This window comes from Octopus sinensis, linkage group LG18 (genome assembly GCF_006345805.1).
Source record: "Octopus sinensis linkage group LG18, ASM634580v1, whole genome shotgun sequence".
Taxonomy (NCBI): Eukaryota; Metazoa; Mollusca; class Cephalopoda; order Octopoda; family Octopodidae; genus Octopus; species Octopus sinensis.
Genome location: NC_043014.1, coordinates 25,173,009 through 25,188,389, shown reverse-complemented (window position 1 = coordinate 25,188,389; position 15,381 = coordinate 25,173,009). Strand labels below are relative to the sequence as shown.

At 35.4% G+C, this 15,381-nt stretch overlaps 1 protein-coding gene across 1 annotated transcript in view; it reads right to left on the bottom strand.

The window, feature by feature from the left end:
- The window catches only part of LOC118766927, a 239,173-nt gene that overhangs the window by 209,915 nt on the left and 13,877 nt on the right, over positions 1 to 15,381 (bottom strand). Inside the window, exon 2 of the mRNA XM_036510796.1 lies at positions 563 to 709. Coding sequence (XP_036366689.1) covers positions 563 to 618 — 56 coding nt within the window. The 5' untranslated portion in view covers positions 619 to 709. The remainder of the gene's footprint in view (positions 1 to 562; positions 710 to 15,381) is intronic.

Here is a 15,381-nt window from a genome sequence, read left to right as displayed (position 1 = left end):
CGTCCTGAATTTAGTATGTTTTGGGGGAAAAAAATAATGTGGACACAATATGCAGAATCTTCTGGATCAGAGCTGACTTGCAGGGCTAAATAGTGCCTGATTTAGACTTGGTGGGACCATACGCTATATAATGCTTGGAGAACTCTTGTTAAAAGAAGATTTCACAAAAATTGAAAACATGCTTTTCATTATTTTAAGGCTCCTCCAAATTGTGAAACTGTGGGACTGAACAACAACAATGACAACATTGATTAATACTTGAGCTAGGCACTAAGCCATACCTTTAGATGGTGAAGGTATCTGTCCAGAGCCTGAATTTTCACAGTAATTTCTCAACCCTACTCCACCTCAGAAGACCTTGGCAGAGATTTAACTGCAAAGTAATAATTGTTTCTATGATAAACATAAACCAAAAACTTGTGAGAATATAGTTCATTATGACTCCAGTACTTGACTGGCACTTTACTTTACCGAAAATGAAGGAAGGCAAAGTTAACTTTGGCGAGATTCAAACACAAATGTAAAGAATGATATGATGGTAAAATATTCTTGCTTAGCTTACCTTTCTTCCTCTCCCCCATTAGCTATTTCCACCGATTTCTTGACTTTGGAATTCATTTTCCTGGTATATCAATCACTGCCTGTCATCTGCATCTGGTCTGTCTCTGTTGTCTGCCTTCACTGTTTGGTGGTTATCATCTTATTACTGCTGTCAAAGCAAGAATAACAAACTAATTTGCTTGTTGTATGTAACTACAACCCCCCCCCCCCGGTGAGTTTTATCTCTTTCTAAATAGTCAGACATGACAGTTAAATTCCATTTAATTTAGTGTCAACTTTTCTTACTTTCTTCAACTTTCACTGTGTATGTGTGTGTGTGTGTGTGTGTGTGTATTTCCTTTCTTCTTTACCACTCATCTTTCACCCTTTCCTTAACATTTTTTATATCTTTTATATCTTTTCTGTTATTTCCCTTCTTTCTACATGTTTTTGTTATGTTTTTAGTTTGCTTTTGGTCTTTTTCTTTGCATTGCATTTTGTACAGTATGTCATCATTTATTATTTGTTTCAGGGTTTTTTCCAATTTTTTACCTTCACTTCTCATCATCTTCATTCTCATCTGATACTTTTTCCTAGACTGTCTTTCAAATAATTCTTCTTACTATTTTCTTCTTCCATTCTTCCCTTTATCATATTTTCCATCCCTTTTTTCTTACATCATGTCCTCCTCTCTCTTTCTCCCCTTCTTATAGCCTACATCCCCATCCCAACAAGACTATTGATCATGTCCAGTCACATTACCTGCACAATATATCAATATATAATCACACACACATGTATGAGTGTATGTGTGTATATATGTATATATATATATATATATATGTATATATATATATATATATATATATATATATATATATATATATATATATTATATATTATATATATATATATATATAATATCAGTAATGCAATACAAAGTATTGCCTTCCAGTAAAAAGTAGCCCGTGAGGGAAAAATACACTGGAAGGCAATACTTTGTATTGCATTACTGATATTTTGAAACTTCTTCACCGTTTCTCGTACTGTTAGCGTTCCGTATTTCAGTCGAGTGTGTTAGTATTAATGTGGTAACATCGTAGATTTCGTCTTGGTATATGTTTGGCTGAAGAAGGTAAAGCAAAATATGGGTGAGAGACATATCTTGCAAAACCTGAAACCTGCAGGTACCACATTATCCTTTTTCCGGGTGTTTCATCTTTCAGATGTTCTCCCTGGAGGTAAGACGGTTTTTTTTCTCTATTTTGTTGCACACACGCATTTTTGCTAATACATACGCGGTGAAGCTACACATTAGCGTCGTATTTTTACGTTCGCTATTTCCAGTAAATATCGGTACTTAGTTGTGCCATTTATTTACTAATTTGTATATATATATATAATATATATATAATATATATATATATATATATACACATACACACACACACACACACACATACATATACTTACACACATGTGTATATGTGTGTGTATGTATATATATATACACACACACACATACATATACTTACACACGTGTATATGTGTGTATGTATATATATATATATATATATATATATATATATATAATATATATATATATATACATATACATACACACACGTACACACACATATAGATATACATATATACACCCACACATACATGCATGCAGACAGACAATGCCTTATATTCAGTCATGTCAGCGTAAGAAGACTTCATTCTTCCATATAATGAATACTTTCACCTAAAACTTTTGTCATTATACAAGCCTGGTAAAAATAATAGTAATAAATGATAATATTAAAAAAAACTTTAGATAAAAGCAAAGCAGTAGTGCCTTTTTAAAATCATAGTAGTTATCAAGCAATTAAATCAAACTGAAATTTAGCATGTATTGAGAATTAGGGTGAGCTGTTGCTGGTCTCAGAAATGTCAAAAGAATTTCCAGTGGAATTTTTAATTGAATCAAGATATGTATCAATTGTATGAAAAGGAATCTGGAATATAAACAAACAACATGGCTGCAATGTAATACGGCAAAATGAACCACAGAACGAGTACTGTGAAAATTCTCTCTGTAAACATATAACATCAATAGTGAAACTCTTCTGATGGTTGTTACAAAACTATTAAACAGAAAACTATCTGGAAAAGATCTTATAGTTGTTTATTGCTACAGAACGCTTCTACAGGCAAAACCTAACCAATACATTAAAAATAACAATAAGAGCTGAATTTGGTTTCACTGACTATTTGGTAGTTATACAGACTACACTTGTGCCTAAAAGCATGAGAAATATGAGGTCAAAAATTACATGTCTGATGAGTGCTTAAATGCTTTATATAAGCTGAAAACATGTTGCTTGAATATTTCTTCCATAATCACTGCAAAACACACAGCTTGGTGAATGAAGAGCAAACAGGAGAAAAGAATACAATTTTGGATTATGCCGAACAACAGTTTAAGGGAAAGAAGCAACAATGCTCTAATTAATAAGGTCTTTGAGAAGTTTACAGATTGTATGGCTAAATTATAAAGTGTTTGACTCAGTCTCTCACTTATGTAGAGAGTCACTACACTTTGCCAAGATTCCATCTGCTATAGATGATGCTATTAAGAAGCTGACAACAACATGGTCCATACAGCTAGTGAATTAAGTTACCAAGAGGGATATTTCAGAGTAATAGCTTGTCTGCAATCTTTTTTGTTCTGACAATGAACACCTTATCAGCTTTGTTGAAAAAATGCAAATTCTACATGACAAGATCTGCAGAGGAGAGATAAATTCATGTCACCAACACCTTTTTTGGTTGATGACTTTACCTGTATTCCAGCGAGATTCTAGTAAGAGACCATTTCACCTGGTCACATTTTCATGAGACATATGAATAGAATTTAGTGAAAGTAAGTTCATACTTGGCAGTTAGTTGAGGAAAGATTGGTTGCTCAGGCAAGTAATATGGATATCAATGGCTTGTCTATCTCCCCTCTCCAATAATGAATGCTATATGTACCTCGGAATTGACATGAGTAATGCATATATATGTTGGGGCTGTGAATAAAGTGACAGTGATAAAATTATAGTTCTGTAGACTTTGAAATCGGAGCTGTTTGCATTCAATGAGTTTGCATTCAAAATGTTGGTACTAGGCAGGACACTTGAAGAGATTTGAAACTTGAACATCAAATCAAGAAAGACTCTGACCACCACTGATAATTTCCACATCAACAATGACACTGACAGTATCTATACAGACACATATAGTCAACCTTTAACTTCAGTGTTGTTTCACTCAACAGTAAAGGGAGAAATGAGAATATCACATGTGTACTCAACAGTGAAAATAAGAACATCATGAGATTAGGTGACAAACTTCTGAATAGCTATTCTGAGTGTACAGCTGTTCCATATGAGCCAAGGGAAGCTGGATTAACCTATTTGAACAGAAACTTGGAGGAGAAACACTCATGATATCAGCAGAAAGTTATGTATGGGTACATATCACAGAGAATACCAACAACATTGAGAGTGGCTTCTCTTGGACCTGTGCTACATACATGACATTTCACCTACATGGAAATGCTTTTGCTGTCTAAGAACAGAAAATAGTCACTAAATAAATACATTAAAAATAAGAGAGATAAGGATGCCTTTAAATAGCCATACTAATGATAGAAATGTTGACTGTATGATGCGAACGAGGAAGATATCCACATCATCAACAGCTGTTCAAAAAATGTTCTCAAGTAACTACCTTCCCATGAGAGGTGACATTATTGCTAAAACCATTTACAATGCTATCCACAGGAAAGATTGTCCCGATGGCCACATCAAAGGCACACCAGAATCAGAGTGTACCCATCCTTTCAAAAATAAGGAACTGCTTTAAAACATTTCCATAAAGTCAGTGACCCACTGTAAACACCAACAAACCTGATATTTTCTGCAAGAGAGGAAAAAATCATGCACAGCTGTTGAGGTGAACTGCCCAGCAAATGTGAAGGATTTGTCAAAAATTGGGGAAAAGAAAACATCTTTGATGAACTAATGAGAAATTTAGAGCTCTTATATCTAGGCTAAAGAGTGTGATGAACTATGTAACAACAGTTATGCATAAAAGACTAGAAATACTAGGTTTCTCAAAGAACAAAGTGATTTGTATTTTTCAAATACAAAAAATTAGTGGTACAGTGAGTATTTGCAAAATATACCAGTTTACCAAGAACGAATGTATGCATGCAATCACATGTGCATATTCTTGCCCATTCAGCTATGCACAGCTTACAATGTTTGCTCCCGCTGATGTATGGGCCTGGGTCTTCTAGGATCTTCTATGAGATTATGTGCAGAGTTCCTTCCTCTTTCAGGCACCACATGTGAAACACTTACAAGCAGCACCTCTCCAACCATAATTCCTCATTCAGAATCCCAGAAAGGCAATGCACCACATCCTTGGCCAGTTACATGTTGCACCTAAATGACAAAGGAACTCCACGTGTAATCTATGTGAGATCCTAGAACAAAGCTTCTACATCAATTGCATAGCTGAACAGGAGAGAATATCAAGAAACTTGCTCAACCCAGGGAACATCTTTCAGGTTGGAAGCCTTCAGACCCTGGTTACACTTCAGGAGATTCCTACTGAAGTCCAACCAAATAGACTACAGGTAGTGGTCTAAGGGAGACAATCCCTTGCACTTAACCTTTCATCCGAGTGGTCAACAAATAGCTAAGAGGTCATTTCTCCTTCCACTTTGTAGAGCTGTTATAGACCACTGGCCATTAGGATCTGAAGAAATGTCATAAAGCTAAGTGTTTTATGGATGTGAAACCCAGGGTAACCCCATAGACCAGCCATGGCTATCTTTATCTAATTACTCTATTACTTAGAGAGTGCTTCTCTTTCAGATTCATGATTTACTGACAATATATATATATATATATATATATATATATATATATATGCATATATGGGTACATGACATAACCAACAGCAAGCAACATGAAATGCAAAAACAAATGAGTTCAATACACAAACAATGAGAGAAACAAAAGGAAAACAGGACAAGTAACATGAAGAACGATCCTTCATCAGTTGTCAGCTGTCTATCTACTCATTTTGAGCATTGAACGACAATATGAGTCTTCAAAGACAGTTGCTCCCATAAGTACCAAAATAAAATTTGGGGTTTATACAGGGTCAAAGTTAGGAACAAAAACAGGACAATGGAGACATACAAGGAAACCAAATAAAAACAAACATGGAGGGTCGTTAGACCAGAACGAGGGTAAAATAGCGAACACTGGAGAAATATTTTCTTTGACCAGAGAAAAGATAGAAGAGAGGGATATGATACATCAAGTCTTTAGGACAGTCCCAAAAGAAATGAAAGATGATCCGGTGAGGAAAAGAAAGATGGACAATGGTCACATGTGAGCAACAAGAGAGAGTAAAGGAGAAAGAGAGGGAGAGAGAGACAGAGACAGATAGAAAATGGTGAAGGAGAGAAAAAAGGGAATTAGAGAAAGGATGAGAAAGAAAACAATAGGGGAGAAAACAGTATAGGGTAGAGTCGCATCAAAAAAGATTAAGATAAACTGACTTGGAAATGATAATATAAATAATATATGTATATATATATACAAACATATATGAGTACAGGATGCCACCAACAGTAAACAACATGAAATACGAAAACAAATGAGTTCAATACGTGAACAGCAAGAGAAACAAATGGAAAACAGGGCAAGTAACATAAAGAATGACCCTTCAACTGTTGTTGGCTGTCTATCTACTCCTCATTTCAAGCATGGAACGACAATATGAGTCTTCGAAGACAGTTGCTCCCATAAGTATCAAAATAAAATTTGGGATTTATGGAGGGTCAAAGTTGGAACAAAAACAGGACAGTGGAGACATACAAGGGAATTGAATGAAGTAAGTTTATCTTAATCTTTTTGATGCGATTCTACTCTATACTGTTTTCTCTCTCATCCTTTCTCTAATTCCCTTTTTTCTACCCTTCACCATTTTCTATCTGTCTCTCTCCCCTCTTTCTCCTTTACTCTCATTGCTCACATGTGACCATCATTCATCTTTCTTTTTCTCACATGATTATCTTTCTTTTCTTTCAGGGTTGCCCTAAAGACTGGACATATCCTATCTCTCTCTTCCATCTTTTCTCTTGTCAAAGAAAATATTTCTCCAGTGTTCACTATTTTACCCTTGTTCTGGTCTAACGACCCTCCATGTTTGTTTTCATTTGGTTTCCTTGTATGAAATCCACTGTCCTGTTTTTGCTCCCAACTTTGACCCTTCTTAAATCCCAAATATATATATATCTTATTTATATTATTATTTGATTTATTTATATTATTATTTGATTGAACGTCACACATCCATTTCTAAGTTTATCTTAATCTTTTTGATGCGTCTCTATCGTTTTCTCTCTCATCCTTTTTCTAATTCCCTTTTTGTCTCCCCTTCACTGTTTTTATCTGTCCCTTTCTCTCTCCCTCCCTTTCTCCTTTACTCTCTCATTGCTCACATGTGACCATTGTCCATCTTTCTTTTCCTCACGTGATCATCTTTCATTTCTTTTGGGGCTGTCCTAAAGACTTGATGTATCCTATCTCTCTCTTCTATCTTTTCTCTGATCAAAGAAAATATTTCTCCAGCATTCACTATTTTACCCTCGTCCTGTCTAATAACCCACCATGTTTGTTTTCATTTGGTTTCCTTATATGTCTCCATTGTCCTGTTTTTATTTTTTTTAAAAACTCTAATTAATAAGGGCTTTGAGAAGCATTCAAACTAAGATGGGCAATCAAGAGGGAGGTGAGAGACTGAGGGTACCCCCAAAACAGATAATTCATTACAAAACTAGATAAAATCATTCTTATATGCACTTTTATACAACTATTAAATAATTAAACAATTTAATAATAGGTCACTGAATAGTATTATATACTTAATTTAATTAAAGTAAAATTTAATGTTGAACTATGTTTAATAGAATATAACAAAATATATTATAAAATCATTTTTCTTTAAAAAAGAAAATACATTTTCAATATACTTTTGCTAACTCTTTTTGACAATTCAAGTTTGATTCAACAATTAATTAGCCTGATTTTCTCCGTGAATTTACCAGCTCACTTGTATTAGGTATCACTTTTATAATTTAGTTTCTTTTCATCAAACTAATTTTCTTTCTAGATTGTCAACTGAAAAGGGAATGATAAATTTTTGTCTTGTTATTTTTATCTTTTTATAAGCATAAATTTCAATATGTTTTTCCTGATTATTAAAGCCTTTTGGTTTTATATCTAATTTTATTCTTGGCTAAAAAAGATATATCGATTTACCTTACTCTGTACTCACCCCTGACGAAAACGCTTGAAACTAATCTCTTGTTTATTCAACTTTTTTGAAAATATTTGTTTATTTCAGGTAAGCATGGAAAGTGTAGACAATATTCTGTTGAATATCTTGCTAAAGGATTCATTAAAAACTCCACAAAATTCTACCATGCCTGTGTGTCTGCTATGCAAGACTTTGTTCTCAAATGGAAATATGCATTCCTGCAAACTAAAAAAACATCTGGAAACTGCACATAGAGATAAGCAAGACAAACCACTGGATTTCTTCAAAAGTTACGTGATGAGTTTCAAGGAAGGATGACATTGGATCAAATGTTCACTCAAAAAGCAGCAAAAGTAGACAAAGGAATGTTGGCCTCTTACAAGATAGCAAATTTAATTGCAAAAGCTGGTAAGCCTCACACCATTGATCATGCCTGCAGTGGCTGTAGTGCTTTCAACAGTCATGGATCAGAGTCCACAAGAGGTTACTAGAGTTATTCCTCTGATCAACTCATCAGTATCATGACAGATTGATGAAATGGCAGCTGGTGTTGAAAGCCAATTACTTTATAAATTTAGGGTAAACGAGTTCTCACTTCAAATAGATGAATCAACTCTACCTGATAATTCTGCTTTTTCAATGGCATTTGTTAGGTTTCTTAATGTTAATGATATGTGTCAAGAATTGCTTTTTGCTTTGAAATTAACAACCAACACGAAAGGGGAATCCATCTTCAAAAAAATTGAGGCCTATTTCGAAGAGAACAACAGCATTCCATTGAAGAACATTGTTGCTTGTGCAACAGATGGTGCTGCTGCTATGATCAGAAGATATCAGGAATTCAGTGCTTACTTAAAAAAAGCTGTTCCTAATGTGCTTTGTGTGCACTGTTCATCAACAGCATCTGGTTGCCAAACACACAGCAGGACATTTGAATGATGCACTTATGTTATTAAAGCTGTCAACTTGATAAAAAAGAATGCACTGCAAGATCACCTCTTTAAGCAATTATGTGAAAATAACAAGGAATTTGAACAACTTGTGTTGCATACTGAAGTCAGATGGCTATCTAAGGGTAATTGCTTGCATCGCTTTGTTGCACTTTGGGACACTGTTATCTCTTTTTTGAGTGAAGCAGAACTTAGAGAGAAACTTGCTGATGCAAAGAGTGATATTTTTTACTTGTCTGACAGATTTGAAAAGCTAAATGTCCGTAACAAAGAACTTCAAGGAAATAACTCCATGCTGTTTTCAACAAGAGATTAAAGTTATCCTGGTTGAATCTTGGAAAATGGGAATTTGCACAGTTTCCTTCCTTAACAAGCATATCCACCAAGCTACTTCATGATGACTTAAAAGTTTATGTCGATCATTTGAAGCAGTTACATAATAATATAGAAATTCACTTTTCTGATCTACCCCAAATGATGCTGTCACAGTGGTTTGTGGATCCTTTTGTTGTTGATCCATCTGAAGTCGATATTGACATACATGAAAGCTTATTTTCCTATAATTTAATTTATGTTGAGAGCTAGACTACTAACTCTTTTTACATACGATAAACTTCCCCTTTTGATCTTCTTGTTTCTCTATGCACTCTTCAAACCTATGCATTATTCCGGTACACAGTCCATTTACACTCTATATCAAACAGATTCTGGATATAAACTTTAGCCTTATATTACGGCTTCCATTGAAAATATAAGAACTAACTTACAACCTATAAATTAGTGCCTCATAGGTCCATGGAACTACACTGGATATCCCAATAGTGATAACTCCCTCAGATTACACTGGTGGTCAACTAGCTAAACTTACAGACACATAAAAGCTATGTTAATAACTAATTATAAGACCTTAGATTCAACTCTCTTCTCATCTATCCTACAACAGATTTATTGAACTTTGAACCTAACTAAAATGTAAGACTATCGAATTATTGAACTTTTCTTTATCCTGTTTTTCCTTTACACTTTTTTTCTCTCTATTCTCTTTTTGTTTATCTGTGCCTTTTTTGTTCTTATGATGTCTATCAATTGCAATGAGGTAAATATATATTAACCCCAGCCTGATATACGGAAATAGCTGGAAACTTACTCTCATCTTAATCAATTAAATAATGGCTTTATAACACCAAAGATCCACTTCTCATTGCTATTTATTTCTCCATTTTCTTATCGTCTTTATATACATTAAACTATGGTTTACCTTTTAAATTACCTACTACCGTATACCTTATAACAAGGACCATACATACTGAGGTAATTACCAGGAGTGCATCTGGATACATCTATCCCTTAGTTGGTTTTAATACGTCTAACTTATATCTTACGTAACATATATGTGTGTGTTGTGTGTGTGTGTGTGTGTGTGTGTGTGTATATATATATATATATATATATATACACACACACATGTGTGTATATATGTATGTATATAACTTGAATAATATGTCACTTGTGTTTTAAACCCTGTCAGTCACCAGCTGGACTTAAAAGTCATCTAAGAGTTCATCAACAGAGTGATTGTACTGTGTGATGGGGTGTGGTGTGTATGTTGATGGGATGGATATTAATATCCAGTACCGCTACTGTAGTCTCCTTTAGAGAGATTTAGAAATATTAATATTTCTATTTTTGAAAACTAGTGGATGTATTCTACTGAATTTAGGTAAATAATCCTTCGAACAGACTGTCAGCAGCGATGCCTGCTGGGTTCGGCTGTTCTACATTGATAAGGGGCAAATACCCCAAAACTAGTTTGTAGATGCCAGACCAGCAAGGGGAAGCGGCTGACCTCCCCTGTTCGAAGGTTATACGAGGGACGTTTAATAAGTAATGCCCCTGACTCACTTGCACTTGTTTGATCTAGCTGAAATTTTGCATGTGCAATTATTTATATATCTATTGATTAAGTGGCAAATTACAGCTCTGAACCAATTGTGGTTTCTGATTTACAGGTGTTTGAACTGAGTCAAGTGTGAAATGGAGCCTGTTGAGTATCGAGCAGTGATCCGGTTTTTGTATTTGAGAGGTCGCACACCACGGGAGACTTTTGATGAAATGAAAGTAACTTATGGTGATGATGCACCATCATATGACCTTGTAAAACGCTGGCATCGTGAATTCAAACATGGTCGGAACTCTGTGGAAAGAGCTCCCAGATCTGGTCGCCCCCCTCTTCTGCCATTGATGAGGCATGTGTCCGTCAAGTTTGAGGCTGCCATTTTGGAAGATCGATGCATAACTATTCACCAAATAGCCCATTAGGTCAAGATTAGTACCAGGTCTATGGAAACTATCATTCATGACCATTTGCATATGCAAAAGGTGTCTGCCAGATGGATTCCCAGGTTAATCACACCTTTCCAGAAGCAAGAACGCGTCGAGTGCTCGAGGATAAATTTGGAGATGTGCCAAGAAGATGAGTCAAAATTTTTCAAAAGACTGATTACACAGGATGAAACCTGGGTCCATCACTGTGATCCAGATAAGAGAAGCTATCAAAATCAAGAGGCGGGGCAAGATCAGCAAAGGCATCCTCATCCTGCAGGACAACGCTCCGGTCCACAACTCGCGTGTTGCCAGATCAGGAGCACACGCGTGCGGCTATGAACTCCTCCCCCATCCCCCCTACTCTCCTGACCTTGCACCCTCTGATTTTCACCTCTTCCCAGCCATGAAGTTGTTTTTGAAAGGAAAGCGTTTCCCAGATGATGCAGCCTTGATTTCTGAAGTCACATCATGGTTGGCGGACCAAGCTGGGGTCTTCTACAAAAACGGTCTCTAGAGCTGCATCAAACAATGGGAGAAATGCGTAATTCTGGGTGGTTCCTATGTAGAAAAAGACTAATAACTATGCCAAGTTTCATTGCTCTACTGCTATGGGAAGTGGGTCAGGGGCATTGCTTATTGAACGCCCCTCGTATATATATATATATATATACTAGCAGAATTGCCCGGCGTTGCTCGGGGCTGAATTGCTTGAAAGTACTGTTAATGATTGCACTGAATTATGATGATTATTCAGGCAAATATTGATATAAGCTTACGGTGGGAGATAAGGACTTAACGATCAAACGTGTGCCATTGCATTGTTTTGGGGGAACCAAATTTCTGATGAGCATTATAGGGGCACCAACTTTAAGTTTGAGAAAGTGTGGTGGTAGTCCGGGGTGCTCAAAGGAATATAGTACCTCTATTGGATAGTTGATGACGTCCTCTGGGTCAGGAGTTGTATAGATAGACTGATATACATAGACTTCCCCAGGAATGAGTTTTAGCATTTCATCATTAATATGGTGAACAGTTTTATTCCTCGGGGCCAGTATAGCTTTTTGCCAATCCAATCCATATTCTGATAATTAGCTTGTAGATCTGGGAACACTGCATCTCTGAGATCAGAAGGCGTCTTAACAATGGTACAAATGGAATCGATGGCAATATTACCATTTTCATCTCTGGTATTTTGCCTTCGCCAAGTGCAAGGAGGGTGTGAGGAAATGCTGCTGATGTGATATTACGTCGCATGTGAGCACGCATATTGGTGTGAAGTTTGAGAGTTACTTCCCTTTATTTAAAAAAATATGCATTAAAATGGAAAAAAATGATGGTAAATTATTTGTAAAATCATAGACTCATCGTAGACGTGCGCTAATACCCAGAAGGGCTCGATATGAATCAGTTTGGTTAAACTGCATCGCAAAATGTGGGAGTAGTTAGGAATCTAAATCGGAGTAGACAGACACACAACCTTTCTTTTATATATAAATATTTTCGTCCTAAAAAACTTTGTATGGATTGAATGGTTACCTCTATGGAAATATATACATGCACATTATACATACATGTGTGTATAGATGAATATATAAATACATTTAAATATCTATATACACTTTTGGGCGATCTTTCTGTTTCTTAGAGATAACTTTAGATCTTATTTTCGTCCTAAAAAACTTTGTATGGAGTGAATGGTTACCTCTATGGAAATATATACACACACGTTATACATACATGTGTGCATAGATGAATATATAAATACATTTATATATCTATATACACTTTTGGGCGATCTTTCTGCTACTTGGATATAGGTCTTATATTCGTCCTAAAAAACTTTCCTGTCACACACTCATGCACACGCACACACACACACACACGCACCCTCACACACACACACGCACACACACACACACACACACACGCACGTTAGCTTACAATTTTATTTATATATTTGTGTGTCTATGTGTGTAAAGAGGAAGTGGCAGAGTGAAAGAGTCACTCACTACAAAAAGTGAATTACTTTCACTTTATTCGTGGCACACTGTGTGTGTGCGTGTGTGTGTGGTGTAGGCCACACTAAGAAAAGCATTTGACTTATACACCACAATGTGAGATACAAAGGGAGGCAGATAAAATCTGCCTTTTATAATAAGATATATATATATATATCTTATTATAAAAGGCAGATTTTATCTGCCTCCCTTTGTAAGTATAGAAATCTACAATATAGGATTTCTTCAATTACAATTTACCTAGCATTTTTAAGAGTAGAATGCATCGGGTCATGCCAGGTCCAGTTTTTAAAATTTAAACTCCAATTAAGCAAAATTTACAGAAAACTCACATTCTGGTGTGTATGTCAAATGCTTTTCTTAGTCTGGTTTACAGCACACGCAAACGCACACACACAGTGTGCAACGAATAAAGTGAAACTAGATGTAATATTTGTTTCTGTCTATCACGCTGATAGATACATGAGTAAAATGTATGGGAAGCTAACAGATAAGAGTGAGTGAAAATGTTCTTGGAAGAGAGTAAATTAGCGACAGAGTGATTTGAGGAAGACTAAACTGAAAGTATGAAACAGTGTTTATGTATAAACAGATGACACTTATATAAACCCTTTCGTTACCAAACCGCCCGAATTTACCTATTCATATTTAAATGAGAATATCAGAGTAAATCTCTTTAGTACATTCGTGAAAACACGTATTATACTTCGTAAACACTTCAAATACAGTTTTGTACAAAAATCGAAGTGTAATTTTAATTCCGTGAATTATGGGAGATTTTTTTCCAAAATTTGTTCCTATTGTGTTTTCAAAATTTGTAATTCTGACAAAAATGGATACGAATTTCATTATATCAAGCAGCGAGTCAGAATTCGAAGGATTTTCTACTGAAGACCTTCATAAATCTAACTCTATGACTGAAAAAAAAAAGCATCTTATATAAGAGTGAAGTTGTGTGTCTGTCCCCTTCGATTTAGATTCGTAACTACTCCCACATTTTGCAGTGCAGTTTAACCAAAAGCGGGTATCTTATAGTCGTGATTCATATCGAGCCCTTCTGGGTATTAGCGCGCGTCTACGATGAGTCTACGATTTAAAAAAAATTTACCATCATATTTTTCCATTTTAATGCATTTTTTTCGCTTTTATATAAGGGAAGTAACTCTCTAAAAATATCTACGATGTGTCAACGATTTAAAAGAAAAATTTACCTTAATTTTTTTTCAATTTTTAATGCATTTTTTTGCTATTTTTTGGCTATAACTCTCTAAAAATGCTTATATAGTTATTTCCCTTACAACCCGAGCAACGCCGGGCGATACTGCTAGTCTTATTATAAAAGGCAGATTTTATCTGCCTCTCTTTGTCTCTTATAGAAATCTACAATATAGGATTTCTTCAATTACAATTTACCTAGCATTTTTAAGAGTAGAATAAATCGGGTCGTGCCAGGTCCAGTTTTTAAAATTTCAACCCCAATTAAGCAAAATTTAGAGAAAACTCACATTGTGGTGTGTTAGTCAAGTGCTTTTCTTGTTGTGGGCTACAGCACACGCACGCACACACAAACAAAAACGGAGCGATCTGCTTCACTAACTACTTATATTTCTTATTCTAGAAATCTCTATATCTATAAACGGCAAAATGTCTGTGTAGCTGTGTGTCCTTTATACAAATCTACAGTTTTTCATGTAATAGGCTGGCATTTTCTATGGGCTTTCAAAACTGTCTGAGAGAGGTTGTGAAGATCTTTTCATTTCCCCAGTTACCTCAGAAAGCCATTAAAAATATCAATAAACTGACTCCTTATGCCCATAAGTTATGAGCATAGATGACAAGGGAGATAACTTCCTTTACCTCCTCATTCCCTCCACTTAGAGTTAAGCAATCCAGAGTCATCTTATTTGAATATAACAAGTTATTTCAATTTACAAGAGCAAGAGAGCACAATCCAAGTTACCGAATTTAGTGATTGACGGATAATTATTTGATCGACTCTGAAAGGATCAAAGAGTATTAAAATTAATAATAGTAATAAAATAATGATAATGTCTATATCTATAAACGGCAAAATGCCTGTGTATCTGTGTGTCCTTTATACATATCCACAGTTTTTCACGCAAAAGGCTCACATTTTCTATGGGCTTTCAAAACTGTCTGAGGGTGGTTGTGAA